The following is a 22,538-nucleotide window of genomic DNA, read 5'->3' on the forward strand; positions in this document are numbered from 1 at the left end:
AAAAAACAAAAAGAGCGATCTGCATTCAGCTGCTCGATCCCATGTCCGCGAGTTCATAAAATCGCGCAATAGAGACTAGTTCAATTCAACAGGTGACGGCCGTCTTGACTCTTTACGCTTTCTCTGATATTCCAAGTCGATTCTAAAATGTAGCTCTGCCGTCGTGCTTCATATTTTACCTCCTGCTAATAGCCATTTTTGATCTACATTCCATCACACAATAGACAGATGGACAACCTTTTTGTTCACACTGCCCAGAGTAGGCCGATCTCTGGAAGGTCCTCGAAGATCCAAATCATCCACTGAATGCTGCCTGGCCGCTCTTCCTCGACCAGGATATATACTTCCAATACTACTGCAGCCAACTTAACAAGATCAAAGCCTTCGCTTGCTTTCAGTATATCATTGTTAAAGTTGATAACTACGGAGAAGAGCATATTATCGCCTGCGGACGTTCTGTTCCCTTCTTCTGGCCAGAACTAGCCAAAATCGGGGGTAAAATAGCCCTCGCCCACCACCCAAAGGTGCTGCATACCCTTCCAGATGAAGGTTATGATGCCATCCTGTCCCGAGCGTTCGAACAATACTTCGCCCGAGAAGGCCTTGTCCAAGCCCAAGCCCTAGATAGGCCAACCCCATTCAACGATCCCGCCGCAGCTAGAATAGAACAGCCTAACGCACTGTCCGCTATTTCTATCACTGTTTCTCCGGAATACCGCTCTCAGGGCCTAGCAGAAGCTCTTATCCTGGCTATGAAAGAAGCAGCTATCGAGCGAAACTTTGACGCTATGGTAGTACCGCTACGGCCGACACGGAAATCAGAGTTCCCAATGACCAATATGACAGATTACGTCTTATGGCGGGCGACAACCCCAGATCCCAACCTCCCGTTTGATCCATGGCTGCGGAAACATGTTCGGTTGGGGGCTAAGGTGATCAAGGTGGCGCGGAGAAGTATGCGTGTGGAGGGCAGTGTGGAGGAGTGGCAGCAGTGGACGGGGGTCAATATCCCGCAGGCTGCGCAGGGTGGGTCTCTCAAACTGGAAGCAGAATCGGGCAAGGCATATGTCGAAGTTGTGTTTCCAAGAGGCCTGGTACCCTTGCGGTATTATGTGGATGAACAGCGCTGTGTCTATATCGAGCCGAATGTCTGGCTCCATCATGCGCTACCGAGCTTCAATATACCCATCTCGCTGGATTCATCGATCGTATAACTCGAAAGGTTTCCTTTAGACATACACATGTCTGCTTTTCTGTCATCTCAATTGAGGTGGGGAACATAGTATAGCATAGTTTACTGAAGAATCATGGCCTAATCTGATTTCTTTCCACAAAGTTGGTCCTCCCATCCTCTCAGCTGATAGATTTCTGACCGCCCCTTTTCCGTGCTTTAATTCAGTTCTGGGGTTTCAAAACATACCGAAGGGTAAGGTACAATGCCAAAGATAAGCACAATGATTGGCTCATTAGGTGTGAAAATTAGCTAATAGAATCTATAATCAAAGAGTCGTAGTTCAGCTGCTGTGGGGCGTGATCGTAGATTTCTAGTTCTTTTAGGATCAGCACATGTAGTTCGAGAACTCAGTTTAACTTGAAAGTTCGGCCGAACCGGAACTAAAGGCAACCTGACCTTTCCTAATTCAGACAGTATTTAGTAGCGTTTATTAGAATTATTCAAATGCTAAATATTTCCAGCTTTTACAGGTGTTTTAAACAATCTCATTGCTAAGGAAATTTTGATTAGAGCAGAGATCAGCACAGAATCTAGAGCCATAGAACTTCCTTGATGGATCCACTGACCTGACTATTATAAACCCCCCGAATAGGAAAGGTCAGATTAATTCAGCTGCCTTCCAAGTGCCGGGTCAAAAGTTAAACCTTTGAGCTGCTATGGCTTCATATTTATTTATTTAGGGTAGAGATCTGCGTACACGGCCCACCGGTTTGATTGTACTCCGTTCGCACGGGATGGGCCAACTTTTGTTTACAAGCTTGATTGCGCAGCGGAGCATAAGCGAAGCATGGAAGCACTCCTATATTGGTACATACATACGATAGGCTTTTTTTCTCAGTGTATGAGTTCTCATTAGATTGGTCGAGAATCCAAGCCGGACATCATTTCGGCAATCTAGTCGAGTGTAAAAAGGATCTAGACAGAATTAAATAATATTCAGGTTATGTGATTCCTTCGCTGCGCACGCCTTGCAGTCTGTTCTCGGCTTCTTTTAGCACGCAGGATAGAGCATTCCGTGTCTGGTGGTATGCAAAGATGACACGGCAAGTGAGCCAGTCAATGGATTCAGACTTTCCCAATTCGTGCCTACTTCTAGCTTCGACGCGTATAGGGGGTGTACGACAGTCGGACGTCGTAAACCCTCCCATGTCTAGGCCAATCTGGACGGGGTCGAGGTTGGAATTTTTCTTATTTTTTAGATTAATTTTCGGTCTCAATCTTTAATAGTCCTGGGTCTATTCTCGATCTTAATTGTTGACCGGCCAATTTACCTAGAGTGAGATTTTGTTAGGGTATGCCAAGCCAATTGGAACGGATAGTCTATATCAGATAGAGCTACCTTCAGCTCTATTGACCCTAATACGATATCTCTAACCACTAATTTAACCCTAATCGACGATATTCGACTTCCACTAAATTTCTAGTAGTCTACTAAATCTTCTGTAAGCCGCTGTATCCTCTGTGTTCAATCTGGATGCCGGTTCTATTAATTAGATTAGTTCTAATACCTAATTTAGTAAATTATCTAGGGAATTATCTAATAGCTTGATTATCTACTGACTTTTAGGACCTCCGTGTCTATTGGCCCCCATTGATATTTTAGGGCCTTCTGAATCAGCTGGCTGGAAAGGGCCCGCAGGGGCTGCCAGATCGTAGAGTATTGCGGAAAGAGCTTTGATAATAGCTTTCGCTGATAGACTATCAGATTCAGCCAGCCTAGAATAATTGGAGGGCTCCGACAGGTCAGCTTGCTGTCTAAAGCTCACCGGCAGATCTTAGTAGGTAGGAAACAGGTAAAGCAGCAGGTATCAACCGGTGGTTTAAACTGCGGCTGCCACTCTAAGTTAAAATGGCCAATTATTTCTTGAAAGATCTGACACGTGTGTGAGCCGTGGTTGAATCGCCTAGGATCTAGGGTTTGGTATGGCTGGTTCTGCTGACTTGATTGACCTAAGATAGTTAGCCTGTGTCCATATTTCAAGATCTACTGTATACTCTACATATATAAGAGGATTGCTACTTGCTATAGACTTGTAAAAAGCAGTATAGACACTGGTCCTCCCACCCGATCTGAATTCCCTCGGTTAATATTGCTATCTGATCGATACTATGCTGATAGTACTGCTGGATCCGCTGAATAGTATTTTGATATTGATCTCCTTGTACCTGGCAGAGGTCACACAGCGCCCAATCCGTCTGGCAGACCTCCAGGTCCTCCCCATTGAAGACCCGGTGGATTGAGTGTCGACGGCAGACCTTCTCAGCTAGGTAGGCCCGGAACAGCTGCCGCTTATAAGAATCACTATCTAGTGGTTAGATCTGATGGCTTGGCCAGGCACCAGGACGACCCTTGATTCTGTGGGCTTTTAGCGGCCCTCCCTGACTCCTGTATAAAATCGGTGAATGACCAGGCGCCCTGCAGGTAAATAATTAGGCTAATATTGGTAAAATTAAAACAGGCTCCGATAGAGCTGGTGGCCATGAGGACCACGGGGCCTATCTAATCTGTGATCTGCTTGATCTGCTTGACCTGCCTGAATAAAGCGGGTTAATTGGTCTGATTTGACTGGGTCAGGTAGATCAGCATAGAAATAGTAGGTCTCCGGGTATTGGTTATGCAGATCCTCGACCAGGGCCTTGGACATTCAGAATACAATAATCTTCAATGGCCTTACAGCATTCTGATTGGTCCATTCAAAATACTTAATAAATTGAATCAGGGCCTCGGAATATTCAATCCTTTGAGATATCAGTTGCACCCCGTCGACTAGATTAGGCTTATTGATATTGCCTCTGATCACCTCAGCCTGATTGATTATCATCATTCATTTCAGCTCAGTTTCTAGATATCTAGGTAGAGTAGCAAAGCTAAAGACTATAGGAACCGGTAGCTACATAACCTGCTTCACCCATGCATCACCTGACGATAGGATTGAGCTAGGGGGTTAAATGACATTCATCAAAGATCACGCGGCCCAATAAATCCTGACTGGCTAGGGTTCTGGCATAGCTGTAGGATCTAGGCATTTCAAGAGACTCTATCGAAACCAGTAGAATTCGAGCATTTGATCCTTGGTCATGGCTATCCTCATAGATCCAGACCGAGAGTCCTAGGACCTGTGCCTTGCGGTAGAGATCAATTTTTAGGGCCACCAGGGGTGCTACTAGAATTGCTGTCTGGCTGATAGCTAGACTAGAAAAAGGGTAGTCTCCCTGGCTGCGATTGGTGGGATCAGGATCAGATAGGGCACCTTGGTCGGTAGGGCATAAAGGACCCTGGCGACACTGAGTCCTCTAATGGTATCAAAAGAATTAAATTCACAACACCATACTATGCAAATGGTATCTTCGCTAAAACGAAAGCAAAAGCTATGAAACACACTTTTGGACAAACATCAAGAATCATACATCATAAGGCTTTTTCTCAACATCATAAACCGGCGAGCAAGCAATTTACTCCTGGCCCTTAGCCAAGGACCACATAGCTTAAACACCACAGGGATGGGTATCATCACAATTGCAATGCAGCCCAGCATGGTTCCGGCCCATTGGACGCCAAGATTCTGCATCATCTGTCTCGAAAAGAGAGGGAATGCACAGCCGACTGCTGAACGGAGGATCGTGTTTGCTGCTATTGTGGAGGCCGCACTAGGCATTATCCTGTTAGCTACTGGCTCTGGGTATAGTGAGGGATTGGCAGGCTTACAGTGCGGGATAGCAGTCCACGATGTAGTTGAAGCATTGCAGGAATATAAGGAAGATTCCGGCACCGGTAAGGACTCCTGAGGCCATAGGAGCCATCCAGTGGATTGTCGATGTGTAGCCGGTCCAGCCGAACCTGTTGAGATTGTCAGTAATGGTGTTAACTAGGTATATAGACCGAGGGGCGGTAGCTTACCAGAACATCCCTCCAGTAAAGAGTACAGCGCCTAGAATGGCAGGCGAGAGACGCCATTCAGGAATAGGTTTGTCTCCATTTGCTGCAAGTTTTCGTTTATAGCCACCCTGGAGGGAAAGCATGAAGCAGCCACCGAGCAGTTCACCCAGAATGAGACCGACAAAGGCAAGGCCACCAACACCCATGTTCATACCGTAAACACCCTGGAAGACGACTGGGTATGCACCGAGTAAAGCATACATGAGGCCATAGATAAACGAGATGTAAAGGGAGATGAGGAGGAGAATGGGCTCCGTGAATAGCATGGTTATCGGACGTGTGAAGTTGTTCCGGACGAGTTCCTTGAAGTCAATCTCCACCTCGTCTTGTTTGGCGTGAATTCCCCAGTTATGCGTTTGCCGACGAAGCTCCGAGGCCTTGCGGACCAGAATCACGGGAGGGTAAGACTCATCCAGGAATAGAAAGACTAGAATGAAGCCCAGGAACACCATGATGGCAGATATGTACATAGTCCATCGCCACCCGAGGGAGCTCATGGCGATAAATCCACCCACGAAGGGGGCGGCAAAGGGTCCAATAAAGACAGCCATGCAGAAGATCGACATGATGATACCCCTCTGGGCATTGTTGAATAGATCGGCAAAGACAGCAGGGACGATTGAGAGGGGGCTGGCGGCGAACAGTCCAGCAAAGAAACGGCAGATCATAATAGTCTGTACATCTTTTGCAGTGGCACACGCAATGCTAAAGACACCACAGCCGAAGAGGCCAATGGACAACGGCCAGCGTCGTCCGATAAGCTCAGAGGCCGGCGCCCAGATCGTCGGACCGGCAGCGAAACCTAAAACATATAATGTGACGCCTAGTGAGGCAGCCTCAGTACCGATATTAAATTGCTCGCTCACGGATCCAATGGCAGCGGAGAAGACAGCACTAGCGAAGGAGCCGGCAAAGGTTGAGTAGCAAAGGATGCATACGAGAAACGCTCTAAAGAGGCGCCGTGTTAGTAACTAAATCCACTTATGTGAATCCGTTGTGGGCCAGGCGAACCTTCTCAGCATGGACCAGTTGTAGGGATGTAATGGATCGTCTGGTCCATCAAACTCAACTACATATTGCTCGGGATCAGGAAGCAATGGAGGATATTCTTTCCCAGCGCCCATGGGTAGCCATTGCTCTCGGGGTAGAGGGCCTCTGGTTGAGCCAACGGTTGTCTTTTGCTGAAGGCGATAGGTATTTATGCGCTCCAGCTCTAGTGAGTTAATATGGTTTGCCGTCTCCTCGGTCAAGTCCTCGCTATCGGTGTCGGTCTCATCTAGAGATGGGCATTTGCGGTGCTCTTCTTGGTAAGTCGGGATGTCGCCCCGGGTATAATCCATTGTAAAGCGAGTATATCGAATTTATGGATATGTACAGAGAAATAGCTGCGTGTGAGAATTCGACAGAATTCTCAAGGAAAGGTTCCCAACTGCTACTAATATACACAGGAATGGATAGAGCCACAGACCCAACTAGCCCTCAAGTTTCCACATCATTTTCTTCTAGTCTTGTGTGCTCCATCGAAAAGAGAAGAGCCCACTGACGTTTTGCTGCCAAACAGAGCCTGATTTCAGTATCGGATAGACCCATTCTTTTCCGCGATAAAGATTTTTGATATAAAAATGATGTTATAGAAACGCGCACGAGCCATAGCAGCATGTGCCTGTCGGAAACGTGGCCAATCAAGGCCTCGGCAGCTCTCTGACGGCTTCGGTTATTGACGGCGCTGTGGCGAGTGTCAGGAACAGGTTAGTGAACCCTGACTCAGGACCGAGGCCAACCGAGAGTAGCCGCCATCACGACACTCGGTATCAGGACAGAAGATTTTTCATAGTTCAGGACGGAGTAAAAGTGCCGATTATGAGGATGGAAATGACGGGAAGGCCCTTCCGGCCCAGTTCTCATCGATGACCGGTACTGAAAGCCATGCCGTGAAAGCGAATGTGCATGGCCCGTTCTTCATCCCGTAGCTCTCATTGGTACCTTGATATTGGCCACCACAGAAGCTCACTCTTCCTATGAACCCACACATCAGAAAAATCTAGACTACCTTGCGGGCTGTGATTGTGATAAACAAATCGTTCTGTCACTCCGTATTGCAATCTATCAATCCGGATATTCAGGATAAGACACACCAGACTATCATTAAAAACGCTGTCAGCAATGCATCATGCTACATTGATGAAATACTTCCTGGCACACAACACGCATCGGTATGTTAAGAAATATAAGCAGTAGGGTCAATATCGTCGTAGGCCCGGCAGCCAATCAGATGCTCCAAGCGAATGTATGAGTCCGACTTTAAACCTACGGAGACCGACGAAGACTGGCTTTCTTACGATATCCCTGTGACCGATTATTATCAATTACCAAGCGGAGCCTTCAAGAATCTGACACTCGAACAGTTTTCCGTCACCTTTTCTTTAATTGAAAATAACCCACTGTTCACATACACTGTTTTGATCAAGCTTGCCAGCTCATCACCTCTTCTTATGGAGGCGCCGAGCGAGATTAAGCGGAGTCACCCAGTCTTAACGTCGTTCGAGCGGTAGCCTAAGCTTAGCGGAACCAGTCTAGCAACTCAAAGGATATCTCTACTTTGCAGGGCGACGAGAGGCACTAGCCACGAATTACGAACATCGCAAGTTACAAGCAAATTGAACTTCTTACTATATCCATGAGCACTATATGACTGGCCACATCGGGCAAATCCGGAGGCTCTATACGAGGGAAGTTCGGCTACCACTCTCGAGCCAGTTGCTCCTGGATCCCTTTGACATGCCATACTCCTCCTTTACCCACAATCCATAGTTCATGTTCCCCAAATGCCACACTCACAGCCCCATTCTCACCCCCACCGACGCGAATTGTACCCAGCGTATACCCTGTGTGGGGATCAAGAACATCAACGCCATCCCCGGCACCGCAAAAGATCAACCCATGTCGCGACACCCTGACGCCATCATAGAAGTAGGAAATGGGATTGGTGAGGAATCTTTGATTTGACAGTACGGAGCCTCGCTTCGAGACATCAAACGCCCAGAGCTGTCTCCATCCGTAAGGATCGGTCCTTTTTGGAAAGTACTTCGAGACCCCTGTCTCCGGGATGAATAATGTGTTCCCGTCAGGAGATGGCGACGCCATTGGTATTCCCAGTGGTACTATAGACTACCTTAGTGCGAAAGGTTGATCGTTCAACGAAGTAGACAGAGGGGTTTGTTGGGGGTGCAAAATCAACAATCTGTCGGCCCTATTGCGGGAGTCAGTAACCTAAGCGTTTGACTGAGGGCATGACAACCTGAACATACCCAGCCTGATCTTGAATCTGTTAGCCAAAAGTTACCCTCCCGATCAATTTCCAGGTCATTGAAACCCGAAAATGGCTGCACCAGGTAGTTGTTCAGCAATGTTGTTTTCTCGTGGCTGTGAGGGTCGATCTTTGCCAGCTCTCCTGTTTGAAGGTCACTGTATCCATCCGTTACCACGTGGATGGAATGATTGTAGTAGACGCATCCATGAACGTTGTATGTGGGAGGGTCAGTGGTTATGTTGTGCAGGGTATTGGTCTCCACATCCAGGAGGTACTGCCACGAGTGAATGCCATCGTCGCCGCCTGGTGGGCCCCATTCGACAAAAAAGAGCTGATTGGTATCCTTGATATAACATGGCGCTTCATGGACCTGGTAGGCTAGTTTTTGAACATGCTCCACTGTCGCGTTAGGGCCAATGATATCGAAGAACCTCGAATCGTAGGCTACAAAGTCAGTGATATTCAGGTACGATAACCTATCTCCGTCAGTACGTCATATAAATCGCTGAGAAGGGATGGCCTCCTTACGCTGTGCTAAGGCCTTCATCTGAGACCTCTGAGGTTTGCCAGGGAGCCTCAAACGCTGTCCGATTGAAATGGCCAGGAAGATTGGCGAATGCAGCGAGCGAAATATACGCCCATTTGGCCAGGCTGTTGTTTAGAAGCGGCGGAAGGGAGTTCAGGTAGGTATCCATATTGTAGGTATCCCTTCTTCTGCTCGGGAATAATACACTCGCAATTGCTCCTGGAGTCAGAGTTTTGTATCTAGATTAAATACACCAATTTCACCCCGCAAACCATAGTCTATAGGGGCTGTTCGAGCAACTGTCCGGGGTACTCCCAGCATAAGCCGGATGCTTCCAGGATATGACTCGCGCGACGACAAAAGAACCGACACTAGCAGAAGAATAAACTCCAACCATCGGTCATTGGCCTTGGCCTCTCCCCGGGGAGTCCCAGCTACGGACAGACCCCGTGGGTTAGATCCGGGCAGGAGACGTTGTTCCCCGCAATTATAATTTCCTGGCCTAATGTTGGCTATGCTATACTCGTGTATGCACTGCGTGACTCCCTCAAGAATTGAATCCCCGCGGAGGCTCGCCTACATGACTGTCCTACAACGTCACGTGGAAGTAGGGCTACGCGTAGCATCTACGATTCTACACATTGAGAGGGGAAGTGAGGATACAAAAAGTCAGAAGTAAAATTGAAATCAAGACACCAATCCACTGCAAGTTTTCGCTCGTCTACCAATCATAAAGTGCCTTTGGTGTCTCTACCATCAGAGTATGCCATTCATCCTCTGACAAGCACGACCGTAAACTTTTCAGCCATGCGTGGTCGTCCACCTCCAGGAAAGGGGTCTCTTTCATTGCCTCGTCATACGTCCGGACCTTCATACGTGGCGTGTGAGGCCTGCATCATTATAAAGATGTTAGTCAAGGTACCAACTACCAGGATGAATATCACTTACCAGTCACTTCCCCAGAGGATTTGTTTCGGATTCGCATCGATATAAGCTCGGACCAATGGTTTCAGGTCGTCATAGAAAGGTGCTTCATTGCTCACCCGGTACGGCGCACTGAGTTTGACATACAAATGCCCCTTGCGAACCAGGTCCATGATGTCTTCAAATCCCACTTGGCGTGTCACATCTCCCACGCACTCGGGCGGAAGCATGCTCGGACCTTTTAGTAGCGCAAAGTGATCTGTAATCAAGCGAATTCCCACAGGAGTGATCTCCTGTTCAATCACTGGTCTTAACTCCTTCCAGAACTCTGGATGGGTTTGTGTGAAGGCCATGGTCCAACCGGGGCAATGCTTCCCAATCATGCGGGCGTGTTCCAGAAGTGCAACTTTCTGAAGCTCAGCATCGTGCATAGCCTTGTACTTATAGACGTTGACTCGAATGCCTCGAATGCCGGCATTGTGCATCTCTTGCAGCTCTTCCTGTGTAACTGTCTCAGGATCAATGACTCCAATCCCCTTCGTGGAGGATTTCCCTAGCAGCTTGACGAAGCTTTTCAAGGATTCTACGTTGCTCCGTACGATAGGCCATGTGTTAACACCGAATTGGTAATACCCAAACTCTTCTTGAAATTGATGAATTGTTCAATGGTTGCAGGTGGAGGCGTCAAGTGGCGATCGGGGGCGTAAGCAAATTGTACGGCTTAGTTGTACCACTCTCGTTAGCAAGTCTCGTTACAATCCCACCTCGGGGGAGAGCTCTCACGATCGAAGATGTGGTGATGAGCATCCCAGCATCCATGCGGGAACAGCTGAGCGATAGCATTATCCTGGCTTGATACGGTCATCGCGAAGAAATAGCAGTATTTGCGTTCAGTCCGGTGAGCATCCCACTGCCGGCCGCATCGTCTAGCAATGAGCTTAAGTTATTTACTCCGGAGTATCCAGACTCAGCTGGTGGCTCATGACTTCCTGGGTCTGGAGCTGTCCTCATGTCCAGGCTCGCGGGCTACTCCGGCCGACTCCACTACAGCCTCCACACGAACGGATTCTTCCCGCTCATCCCTTCCCGTGGGGATTGACTGCTCCGGTGGACAAAAAAAGAAATGGAAAAAAAAGGAAAAGCCGCAATAGCGAATGTCGCAACAGCGGGCGACATGATGAAAGACAGCAAAGAGAGCCGATATCGTCCGATTCCAGCGCATCGGTGCGAGACCAGTGATCAATGACGCGTGATATAATTTCTCCGGTCATGGAACTGAAGGGTTATCAGATGAAACCGCAACCAGAATGTCTAAGAAAGAAGTCACTTCATGGCAATCCATAGTCGCTGGGGCTGCAGCTGGCGGCGCCGAAAGCCTTCTAACAGTAACACTCCCTTACGAATGGCACTCGGGATGAAGCTAAACGCATCGATAGTATCCCACCGAATACTTGAAAACTCGCCAACAATTACTGAATCCCAATGCCCCGAAGCAGTCTCCGGTCCAGCTATTAACCGCTACGATCCGACAACATGGTATTCGCCATCTATACACGGGTAGCATGGCCTTTTGCGTCTCTAATGCATCTAAATCGGGAATTCGTTTCTTCGCGTTCGATACTGCGAAGAAATGGATGCCTACGGACTCTTCTGGCAAGGTGACATCAACGGGAAACATGTGTGCAGGTCTGGTTGCTGGAGTTGCGGAAAGCGTACTCGTTGTCACACCCGGGGAAACATTGAAAACCAAGATCATTGATGACCGAGCGGGCGCGAAGATATACCAGTCGGCCAGCCATGCAGTTCGGACTATTCTATCGACCGAAGGCATATCTGGATTGTATCGCGGGACGCTGCCCGTCACGCTAAAGCAGTCATCTAACGCCATGGTGCGATTTACCAGCTACAACTTCTTCCTTCACCATCTCACCACGCTCGCGAGTGCGGGCGCAGGCAATAGCGCACCAGTCTGGAGTACCGTGATCGCCGGGGCGATGGCTGGTGTAGTCACGGTGTATGCTACAATGCCATTCGATACCATCAAGACACGTCTACAAGCGTTGGATGGCTCTCAGCGATACCGCGGATCTGTCCATTGTCTACAGTCAATCGTTAGTACAGAAGGTACTTTGGCGCTATGGAAGGGGACTACTCCTCGTCTCGCCCGTCTCAGCGTATGTCTCCACATCTGATTCCTTTTAGTCCATGCCGCTGGTTTTTGACACATGGTTATAGATCTCGGGTGCCATCAGCTTTGCGATATACGAGCGTGTGGTTCAGTGGACGGGATCGTTCCGAGGTTAGTGACAGCCAGGGAGAAAGGCTCTCTTTCGTTCTGTTTCGGTTTCAGTGGTGTCAGCATTTAGTTAGATCATGCATAAATAGAAGAATTGGATACCTCGTGGTTTTTGGTCAAATGTCAAGATCTAAAGTCAAATATCCTGGTTGACCGTAAGGGCATCGAGATATATATAGTGTTAGTTTGTATGTTCTGCCCATGCAGACTGTAGTGCTAGATACACAATGCAAAGGGTGGATGGTGCGTAGTAAAGATTAATGATTATTATCAATATATCAAAACTATTATCCCACCGATTCTATCTAATCCTACCTGTTAACATTCCACGATCATTCATATCGTTTTAGTCCGCCGGTCACTGACTCGGCAAGCAAGTGGATTGCCTGATTCGGAAGGCCACATCAAGCAAACATTACAAACTGCCAAGCCATTTTGCCCCGGATCTTCCTCGCATACAATGCATGATCCTGGTTGCTCTTCCCCACACCTACACGACATTAGAACAGAAAATCGTTCATATCGCTTTGATGGGCTTGTGAATCCCTAGTAAACCATATGGCACCTACAGATGCCGATGCTGTCCCACCAGCACCGTCGAAGAAGGTGCGGTTAGCCTGTCGTCGATGCCGCGCCAAACGTGTGAAGGCAAGTAACGTCCAGCCGATTAGTATGGACAAAAATTGCTTGACGACCCCAGCTAACGTTCCTCCAACCAGTGTGATGGAAGTGTTCCAGCGTGTGGGAACTGTGCTCGTGCAGGTGTTCCGTGTGTCGATGTCGATGGCCGGAACAATGGACTATCCATCCCACGAGAGTATGAGATTTTGGCATTCCACGGGTAGACAATGGCTGACGACAATTTAGCTTCATCACACGATGCTATGCCAGGATTAGCTGGCTTGAACAAAGACTGAAGGAGGTAGACCCTCAGTTCGATGTATCTCAAGGGCCTGCAGTCGACATGACCAGCATGGATGAAACAACCGCTTCTCGTCCTGCAATGTCTACTAGTGGAACAGGTCAGGAGCGTGCACATGCACCGTCACCGGTACTCGAATGTGCAGATCAACCAGTTGTTGAAGCTACCACATCTTCCAAGCGCTCGTATTCTATGGCGGAGGGGTCAGAGGTGGAACAACCCATTTTCGTTGAGCTGGGCATGCTCTCCTTGCACTCCGATTCCCGACAGAAACACTATCTAGGATCATCATCTGGTCTGCTTTTCACGAGACTAATTGGCATTGACAGCGAGCGAAGTTCTACTGCCAGCCCAGAGTTGGCGTCAACGTCCTCTCGCAGTGGTCATCGTCGCCGCTTGGCCCCTGGTCGGAGTCAGTCGCGCGAGGGCTATCAGGTTCTCTATGATCGATTGAGAGAGGTAATCGTGAAGAAAACCGTTGTATCTTTGCAACTGGGGATGCTAATCGTGAGTAAGGAATTACCGTCACCAGAGGAAGCCAGTGCCTTGTTGGAAGTCTATTTCCAGGTGATCCACGTGGATCACCCATTTCTTCATCCTCACTCAGTACGTAACGCGTATCGGGCCCTGAGAGACTGTGCAGACCTCGGCTGCAATGGCCATATAGGATCCAGTGGCTGGATTGATTCTATCAACGCGTTCTCCTACAATGGAAGATACGATATCACTGCCGGGAACGAAACCACGCCAATTTCTGTTTTCACAGCTACGTTCCATATTTTTATGGTCTTCTCACTCGCGGCGACCGTTATGACTCGGAACAGAAGCTTTGATCACTCTCCTGACAAGTATTATCGGGTAGCTATGTCAGCTGCCTCTGAATGCTTCTGCAGCATCTCCGTGCCAGCTCTACAAGGAGTGCTGCTGCTAATGGTCCAGGGCTTGATTGGTCCTGCCGCTATCAACATCTGGACGCTCTCGTACATTGCCACGTCGCATTGCATTGACTTAGGCCTCCATCGAGAACCCACTGACTACTCTGAACTCACACCCACCGCATTGACGAATCGCCGGCTTATCTTCCATACAGTCTATTCCCTTGACCGGTACGTTACTCTCCATACGCAATGCACCTCGTAGAATACATGCTCAAAAGCCTATCATAGCTCCATATCAACAATCCAAGGAAGGCCACTGGGTATTCGGGACGAGACGTTTGATGTAAGGTGGCCAAACTTTGAGGAAATCCAAGAGTTCACATACCCAGCCGAACAGAGTAATGATACTAATGAACTTGATGTGCAACTGCCATCGCCAGAGACCATGGCTTTGTGCATTTATCGCTTCCGGGTCGACTCTTACATCTCGGAAATAAAGCTTCTATTCTATAGGTTGCCAGCGCAAGGGGATGCCATCATATGGCCCACGGATCTAGCTAGCATACAGCAGCGCATAAAGGCCAAGCTAGATGATTGGCTAGCTGAGACGGCGAGTCTTCGGCCGACATCAAACACGCAGGACATCGAGGACAGAGATTTGAAATTTCACTGCGAGCAACTTAAACTGGAATCATTGTACCATTCGGCTATCACCCTGCTTTTCCAGCCGTCCCAAGTCTTTCGGTCACCGTCAAGGGCTGCTTTGAACCTGTGCTACCAGAGCTGTCGGCGGCGCTTACGGATATACAAGTACCTCAACCATGAAGAAAAGCTGCACTATACCTGGCGGCATGTACATGGCATTTTCTCTTCTGGGGCCACGATCGTCTATTGCTTTTGGGCCTCGCGTGACCTCCTAGAAACGATACCATTCTCGGAAGCTCTGAGCGATCTTCGCACATGCTCTAACCTACTCAGCGTTGGCAGCCAGTGGTGGCCGTCTCTTCGCAAAGGAAAGGACAGTTTTGATAACATGGTAGATCTCACAATCAAGCGATTGAGCCAGCTACAAACCTTGTCTCAACTGCAGCCACCATCACGGGTACAACGGCGACGGATTGTCCAGTCTTCAGATCCGCCACCACTCGCATCGAATATGGGTGCTACACCGGATATGGTCCACACGCAGATGGGGGTACCCGTTCTTGACCACCATCATGCTGTTGTATATGACTCTGTCAGCTCTGTTGACGCCGCAGCCACGGCCACAGAAACTGTGCGAACCGGCTCATACCAGGAACACCATACTCAGAGCGAACTCGACCCGTTTTTATCACAGATTGGTAGCCTTCTCCCGGCTGACTCCGACCAATCTACCATTGACTCAGCCATGGAGGGCTTCTTGGTGGAATACTTGCATGGTGACTGGGGCTGGGATCCGTTCTCTAGCACTAGCATGGAAAACCCAGAGTACGTATGATACGCGAACCGTACAAACAGGCCAGAGTTCTCCCAAATCAGTGTGACTTGTGGCTTTATGCTATACAAGGTAACCTATTGCGCCATCTATCTATTTCCTTAATCGCTTGATCGTGGGGCCCATCTCTTCCCCCCTTTCTAAACACAACCGGGTCTCCTCATCAATCTCAAAACGCTCTTGGCAAAGTCGGACGCAGTCCTCCACCTTGTCCGCCGGTACTGCCACCACACCGTCTACATCCCCCAGCACATAGTCTCCTGGGTTAATGACCACCTCTTCGCCAATTTCGCGATTCTCGTACGCGACTGGCACGTTCAGCTCTGACGACCTGGTGAAAGTATTTGACCCTAGGATGCTGACTCCACGCGCGAAGAGGCCCATATCCAGCTCTTGATGCTCATTGATATCTCGGAAGCGGCCGTCAATAACGACCCCAGCTGCACCTTGTTTCTTGGCGCGGGTGCTCATCAGGCCGCCCCAACAGGCGCTGATCAATCCTTTTGGCTGCGAAACGAAGACGACGCTATCTCGAGGTATGTTATCGACAAAATGACGCTGGGGGGAGGGCGCGGTTTTGTCGTTGGCATGGACCATGCGGACCGTGTAGGCAGGGCCGAAGATCTTTGCTTTCGGGCTCGTCGGCCCAGGAGAGAACATTTTTAATCCCGATAAGTAGCCACCACAGGGCACTTTAAGCTTAACTAGCGCATCACCAATCTATTATTCAATTCCGTGAGCTTTTCCGACCCGTGATGTTCCCTAGATTGTGTTCGGTGATGAGTAGCTTAACTCACATCGCAGGAAGTAAACTGTTGAAGAGCCCGGATGGCACTGGATCGGCTGGCCATTATGATTAAGTTTTGACCAAAGGCTAAAATACACGATCTGTCGCAGAAGGGAATCGAGGAAGATGAGTGCAATACCACCGAGGAGGCGAGGGTTGAAGAAGTCAAGCTGAAAACGCCGACGAGCGGAGGAAAGCCGACTGAGGGTTCGGAACGATCCGAACGTTCGCTGATTGGTCCGGAGTAGTCCTGAGAGCTCCAAAGCTTCTCCAATAATCTACAAACTGGATCTCCAACTTGCCTTTATCTTTTTTTTCTCGTCTTCTTGATCCTCTCAAACATCTTGTCCTTCATGGTCGCACGAATTGGAGGAAGAAATTGACAATGCAGCGCTTTCTATCCCCAGTTTTACGCGCCGGACGACCGCAAACTCGTCTGGTCGGGGCGCCTGTCAGAAGTCTCGCAACCCAGAATAACACAATCCCGGTGTGTATTCCGTATTTCGCATACTGACGGAGGCCTCATGCTGACTACTCATGGAAACCAGCTATTTGGGGTCAACTATGGCGAGCAACTTAGCAACCTAGATGCAGTAAGGCAAGGCTCGAAGCGCCCTCTGACATTGACCGAGAAGCTGCTATACAGCCACTTGATCCCGCGCGATGATAAAATATGGTCGTTGCAGGAAATCGATCGGGGGAAGACGATTTTGGAATTGCGACCGGACCGTGTCGCCTGTCATGATGCTACCGCGACCATGGCCCTCTTACAGTTTATCAGTGCGGGCCTGCCGCGAGTCGCAGTCCCAACGACGGTCCATGGTGATCATCTTATAATCTCCGAGAAGGGAGCAGAGCCAGACCTAAAGCGGGCACTTACAGAGCATGCCGAAGTCTACGAATTCCTGAGTAGCGCGTCTAGAAAGTATGGAATCGGGTTTTGGAAACCTGGTTCAGGGATCATCCACACAGTGATCTTTGAGAACCATGCCGTGTACGTTTCCCAATTATTTTGTTTGGAGATATATATATCTAGTCATACTAATCATCTGTGTTACCGTAGTCCTGGCGGCCTGATTATCGGTACGGATTCTCACACGCCGAATGCCGGTGGCTTGGCTATGATGGGCATTGGTGTTGGCGGTTCTGATGCAGTTGATGCGATGTCAGGAATGCCGTGGGAGTTAGTCACGCCTCATATCGTCGGGGTGCGCCTGACCGGCCACCTATCCGGATGGGCATCCACAAAGGACATCATCTGCAAGCTCGCCGGCATCTTGACCGTTTCTGGAGGCAAAGGTCGCGTCATTGAGTTTTTTGGTCCCGGCACGGAAACTCTGGGAGCTACGGCTATGGCGACGATCTGTAACATGTCTGCAGAGATTGGCTCGACTTCCTGCATATTTCCTTACACCACTGCGATGGAGCGATATCTTGCAGCGACGAAGCGGGCGCATTCAGCTAAGGCGGCACAAGAGGTTAAGCAGGTATTGCTGCAAGCCGATGAAGGATCGGAAAAATACTATGATCAGATTATCGAAATTGACCTGAGCACCCTCGAGCCACACGTCAATGGGCCCTACACCCCGGACCTTGCCCATCCCATCTCAGAGTTAGGGAAAGCAGCCTCGCAGAGTGAATGGCCCATAAATCTGAGCCATGCGATGGTTGGAAGCTGCACCAACAGCTCCTATGAAGACCTTGACAAGACGCGACAGCTCGTCGCACAAGCTCGTGAGGCTGGGTTAGCCAAATTTAAAACACCCTTCCTCGTTGCGCCTGGCAGTGAGCAGATTCGCGCCACTGCTGAAGCTGATGGTATACTCCAAGAGCTGCAGGATGCCGGTGCCGTTGTACTGAGCAGCTCTTGCGGGCCTTGCGTTGGCTCGTGGGACCGCAAAGATGTCGATGTGCGGGGCAAAGAGAAGAACTCAGTGATATCCAGCTTCAACCGGAATTTCGTGGGCCGGCACGATAGCAATCCAGCGACTCACTCATTTGTTACCTCGCCAGAGATAGTGACCGCCTTTGCTTACGCTGGACGCCTTGACTTCAACCCGTTAACAGACAGCATTGCTGTAGAGTCTAATGACGGAGAGAAATCCTTTCAATTCAAAGCCCCTGTGAGCCGGGAACTTCCATGGAATTTTGCTTCAGGAGAAGAAACTTTCCAAGAGCCTCCAAGTGATGGCTCATCATTGTCTGTAATCATCGATCCGCAGTCCGACCGCCTGCAACTGTTGACTCCATTTGCACCATGGCAGCCCGGGTGTGCTACTGACATGGAACTGTTGATGAAAGTGAAGGGCAAGTGCACCACAGATCACATCTCACCGGCAGGGCCATGGTATAAATACCGAGGTCACTTAGAAAATATTAGCAATAACATGCTCACTACCGCAACAAATGCATTCCTCCCTGGTAACGACCCACAGATGCTAGGCCACACTCGCAACCCCATTACGTTGGACGTGGAGGTTGTGCCTCAAGTGGCCCGTGAACTCCAAGGGCGTGGGATCCGGTGGTGCATTGTCGGCGACTTCAACTACGGCGAAGGAAGCTCACGCGAACACGCAGCCTTGGAACCTCGTTATCTTGGAGGGGTGGCCGTAATTGCGCGCTCCTTCGCGCGGATACACGAAACTAACTTGAAGAAGCAAGGGATGTTACCTCTGACATTCGAAGATCCTTTGGACTATGACAGGATCATGGAAGGCGATCGTGTGACATTAATTGGAGTCGAGGATGGTGAATTGGCACCCGGTCGACAGGTTACCATGCGTGTCACTCCACGAGAGGGATCCCCGTGGAATGCGCAGTTGAACCACAGCTATCATGCTGGCCAGCTGCACTGGCTGCGCGCTGGCAGTGCTTTGAACCATATTAAGCATACCGCCCTCACTAAATAGGCGGGTTTTGTATTTGAATGTTTATACCACTATAGATTTCACACTTGTACATTGTTTTATGCCATTAGTTACAATGATTTTAAAGAATATTCACCTTCATCGTCTGTTTGCCCTAAGGTCGCTGTCCACGTATCCGCGTCGATAGAACGCAACAATAATCGTACGAGCCGGATTAAACAAAAACGAGGGCAAGGCCCCACGCTCGAAATGAATCTGGAAAGTATAACCACCACACTCGGGATTTCGCGCCTTCGGTGAGGATTATAATTGGAACTCCCTCATTGGCGATGTATATGTGTGGGGTAGCGTAGAATAAGCTTTTTCCACGACACCGGAACACTCCTGCATCGGAGCACTCCAGACTCAACGGGCTCGGCACCAATGTCCCAGTGGATACGATGGAGGATGCTGTCCGGGGTATGTCCGTGTAATCGACCCTAGCTAAGTGGTCAGCTTCTTTAGTGTGAGGACAAACCCGTTCATGGAGACTTTGACTAACTTGCCACCTCCACACCATGCCTGTCAGACAATATCCGACGACACCAATGATGAGGCTTGAGCCCCGCGCAAATATGCCTTAGAGGTAAAGGATACTTAGGGTTGGAGGTTGTCCAGTCTTCTGCTACCCAGTCTTGTGCTGAGATTAGTCCAAGGTTGTACCTCCGACTTGTCCGCTGCAAATTCCTTCTATCTGCTTCTAATATCCTTCATCGACTCGTTCTTTCATTGTTTCACCTTTCTCTGTACACGACATTCAGAAGACATGGGTGCTGCCGGCGGTGGCTTCTCCCGGGATGCTGTAAAGCAGATACCTGCTGAAGCAAAAAGGCTGTACATCTGGCTTGCTGTGATTTGGTCCAGCTACTGCGGCGGCCTCCATGGATTCAATACATCTAACATCTCCGGGGCCATGAGCTTGGATCCCTTTGTCCGGGACTTCCACTGGACAGATTTGAGCGATGCCCAAGTATCAAATAACAGTGGCTGGGCGGTCTCCTCTATGCTCCTGGTATGTCCCCTCTGACCCTGGCGTCTTCTCATGTCTCGAAGTGTTGACGGGAATAGGGGCAAGTGCAGGTATCCTTCTATCAGGACCATTGGGTGAAAGACGGGGGCGGAAACCTGTTATTATGGCCTCTGCTATTTTCTATACAATTGGCGCACTACTAATGTGTGGGAATGTTGGTTCGTTCGCCGAATTGCTCGTGGGGAGAGTTCTCTCCGGTATAGGGTCGGGATTTGGTATGACAGCCGGGCCTGTATACATCTCTGAAGTTGCCCCCCAGGAACTACGTGGTATGATGACGACTTTCTACAACATCAATATCATGGGTGGTGTTGCGGGAAGTTACTGGATCAATTTCGCATCGCAGGGTGTTATATCTTCGGAATCTAGTTGGCAGTGGCGTACTACTTTTGTCTTGCAAGCTATTCCGTCGGTTATTCTATTCATTGGCTATCCTTTCTTTCCGGAAAGCCCTCGATATCTTATGATGCGTGGGCGGGTGGAAGCTGCCCGCAGCAATCTAGCGCGACTCCGAGGTGGGCTAGATGAGTCCAACGATTACTTTGCTCGGGAGTGGATGGAACTGCAGAGCAAAGTCGACACTACGGCGGAGGCATCCACTCAGTCAGCGCTCAAGTCAACCCTATCTCTCCTAAAAACATGCATCTCCCATGCACCCACGCGCCGTCTTTTGATATTCGTTACCCTGATCCAAACATTCTTCATCATGTCGGGTGGAAACTCCATTACCTATTACGCGCCGACAATTTTAAAGTCAATAGGGCTAGACTCCAGACAAGTCCTTCTTTTCACTGCTGTCTATGGACTTATCAAAGTGGTTTCGGTCTTCCTTTATGCCTTCTTCTTTACGGATCGTTTTGGTAGGCGGCCACTCCTTCTCATTGGGTCCGCCGTGAACACGGCTTGTTTGCTCTACCTAGCCGTCTATCTCGGTGTTGCCGATCTGTCTGGTTCAGCTGCGCCGTCCCCGGCCACCTGGGTCAGTATCGTGAGTATCTGCCTCTTTGCCGTCGGTTACGCGATTGGCTGGGCACCGGCCTTCTCTCTGACTGCATCGGAAATCTGTCCCACACATCTGCGCGGCACCATCGTCATGCTCACATTCACGTACCAAAATCTGCTGAACTTTGGCATCACAAGAGGATTTCCTAACATGATTGTTTCTATGGGATCCTTCGGGCCGTTTGCCCTATTTACGGCGTTCACTGCGTGTGCCACTGTCTGGGTGTTCTTTGCTTTCCCTGAATGCAAGGGACGTAGCATGGAGAGTGCGAGTGCATTGTTTTCACTCCCATGGTATAAGATTGGGTTTCAGAAGGTCCCGACCCTTGGCGAGGAGACAAGGGAGAACGATGATGAAGAGAAGGTAATCTCTATTCATGATGAGGATGTTCAGGCAAAGGTTAAAGAGACGACGGCCTAAGGGATGGATGACTCTGGTTACAGAGATGAATATTCATGGGCCCCAAGATATAGCTATAATTATCAGATTATATGAACGTTGTTCTTAGCCTATGTACTTTAGCTGCCATTGCATCTGTGGTGGTAGGACTCTTCAGGAGAGAATGCGCAATGAGTTAGAGTAGCTTAATGCGAGTACTAGTGCACCAAGCACAGTCTATATTTCTTCAATCATAGGTCCAAGATAGGGCTAGAAAGCCCAAAGATCCCAAATACGCTGCTTTATGCGCATTGCAACCGCACCCAGCGAGCTCTGCACCTCTCAGTAGACCTGCCATTTTTATCGTTGATACAACGATACGCGATCGATACCGGCCTGGAATTGATGAGGTTTAGACATTGAGAGAACATTCTCAGGGTAAGCTTTCTCGTCCCAAGCCTTCTGGTGTATCTCATTGTGACTGGAGACACTATTACCTTAGTTTCACCAGCCTACGATTGAAACTTGATATGTATTGTACGCAAGATACTTCACGACGGGGCTCAAAGCCAACCCGCAAGGACTAGCTCTCGGTTTACTACAATATACTGCTGGCCTAATATGAAAACGAGATCGGTAGACTTTGCAAAACCATCCTTGAAAGCAACAAGGCCCTGATAAATGACGGCATACCGTCGAGTGTATCGTTGCCTTGGTGGTGGTACGGTATATTCAATGGAAGAGGAAGGCGCAATGGACTTTCGTTTGGAGGCAGATTTTGTTATTGGGTCATAAGCCTGTAGACTAGACTCCTTTGGATTTCCTCTACAGAAAGCTTTGAAAGATACCATTTCCAGAAGGTAATTACCCAAATCTGGATGGCCTGCTGATACTTGCTATATATAGTACTGACCATGGCAGAGTTATAAA

The 22,538-nt window shown here is 49.2% G+C and overlaps 9 protein-coding genes across 9 annotated transcripts; 5 read left to right on the forward strand and 4 right to left on the reverse strand.

Moving 5' to 3' along the window:
- Window positions 1-263: 263 nt before the first annotated feature.
- On the forward strand, window positions 264-1,214 carry ANOM_008562 (uncharacterized protein; the record flags this gene model as incomplete). The annotated part of the gene is made up of 1 exon (XM_015553818.1): window positions 264-1,214. A coding segment is annotated over one exon (912 nt), but the record flags the coding sequence as incomplete, so codon positions are not given.
- Window positions 1,215-3,400: 2,186 nt separating this feature from the next.
- On the reverse strand, window positions 3,401-6,511 carry ANOM_008563 (MFS transporter; the record flags this gene model as incomplete). The annotated part of the gene is made up of 5 exons (XM_015553819.1): window positions 3,401-3,536; window positions 4,643-4,882; window positions 4,941-5,072; window positions 5,133-6,119; window positions 6,183-6,511. Coding segments are annotated over 5 exons (1,824 nt in total), but the record flags the coding sequence as incomplete, so codon positions are not given.
- A 1,399-nt stretch (window positions 6,512-7,910) lies between these two features.
- On the reverse strand, window positions 7,911-9,176 carry ANOM_008564 (SMP-30/gluconolactonase/LRE family protein; the record flags this gene model as incomplete). The annotated part of the gene is made up of 4 exons (XM_015553820.1): window positions 7,911-8,266; window positions 8,334-8,421; window positions 8,480-8,957; window positions 9,010-9,176. 4 exons carry the CDS (start codon window positions 9,174-9,176, stop codon window positions 7,911-7,913), a joined length of 1,089 nt encoding a protein of 362 aa, XP_015403602.1.
- A 552-nt stretch (window positions 9,177-9,728) lies between these two features.
- On the reverse strand, window positions 9,729-10,796 carry ANOM_008565 (uncharacterized protein; the record flags this gene model as incomplete). Its single annotated transcript, XM_015553821.1, has 4 exons — window positions 9,729-9,897; window positions 9,956-10,514; window positions 10,565-10,651; window positions 10,715-10,796. The coding sequence occupies 4 exons, from the start codon at window positions 10,794-10,796 to the stop codon at window positions 9,729-9,731; spliced, it is 897 nt and encodes a 298-aa protein (XP_015403603.1).
- Window positions 10,797-11,238: 442 nt separating this feature from the next.
- ANOM_008566 (putative mitochondrial solute carrier) lies at window positions 11,239-12,235 on the forward strand (the record flags this gene model as incomplete). The annotated part of the gene is made up of 3 exons (XM_015553822.1): window positions 11,239-11,316; window positions 11,368-12,105; window positions 12,167-12,235. 3 exons carry the CDS (start codon window positions 11,239-11,241, stop codon window positions 12,233-12,235), a joined length of 885 nt encoding a protein of 294 aa, XP_015403604.1.
- A 550-nt stretch (window positions 12,236-12,785) lies between these two features.
- On the forward strand, window positions 12,786-15,507 carry ANOM_008567 (uncharacterized protein; the record flags this gene model as incomplete). The annotated part of the gene is made up of 4 exons (XM_015553823.1): window positions 12,786-12,884; window positions 12,947-13,044; window positions 13,095-14,255; window positions 14,316-15,507. The coding sequence occupies 4 exons, from the start codon at window positions 12,786-12,788 to the stop codon at window positions 15,505-15,507; spliced, it is 2,550 nt and encodes an 849-aa protein (XP_015403605.1).
- A 90-nt stretch (window positions 15,508-15,597) lies between these two features.
- On the reverse strand, window positions 15,598-16,355 carry ANOM_008568 (RraA family protein; the record flags this gene model as incomplete). The annotated part of the gene is made up of 2 exons (XM_015553824.1): window positions 15,598-16,224; window positions 16,302-16,355. 2 exons carry the CDS (start codon window positions 16,353-16,355, stop codon window positions 15,598-15,600), a joined length of 681 nt encoding a protein of 226 aa, XP_015403598.1.
- A 311-nt stretch (window positions 16,356-16,666) lies between these two features.
- ANOM_008569 (aconitate hydratase) lies at window positions 16,667-19,200 on the forward strand (the record flags this gene model as incomplete). The annotated part of the gene is made up of 3 exons (XM_015553825.1): window positions 16,667-16,778; window positions 16,840-17,285; window positions 17,355-19,200. Coding segments are annotated over 3 exons (2,400 nt in total), but the record flags the coding sequence as incomplete, so codon positions are not given.
- A 763-nt stretch (window positions 19,201-19,963) lies between these two features.
- On the forward strand, window positions 19,964-21,650 carry ANOM_008570 (sugar porter family MFS transporter; the record flags this gene model as incomplete). Its single annotated transcript, XM_015553826.1, has 2 exons — window positions 19,964-20,213; window positions 20,266-21,650. 2 exons carry the CDS (start codon window positions 19,964-19,966, stop codon window positions 21,648-21,650), a joined length of 1,635 nt encoding a protein of 544 aa, XP_015403609.1.
- Window positions 21,651-22,538: the final 888 nt, after the last annotated feature.

The sequence above is a fragment of the Aspergillus nomiae genome, assembly GCF_001204775.2.
Source record: "Aspergillus nomiae NRRL 13137 chromosome Unknown contig00324, whole genome shotgun sequence".
Classification (NCBI taxonomy): domain Eukaryota; kingdom Fungi; phylum Ascomycota; class Eurotiomycetes; order Eurotiales; family Aspergillaceae; genus Aspergillus; species Aspergillus nomiae.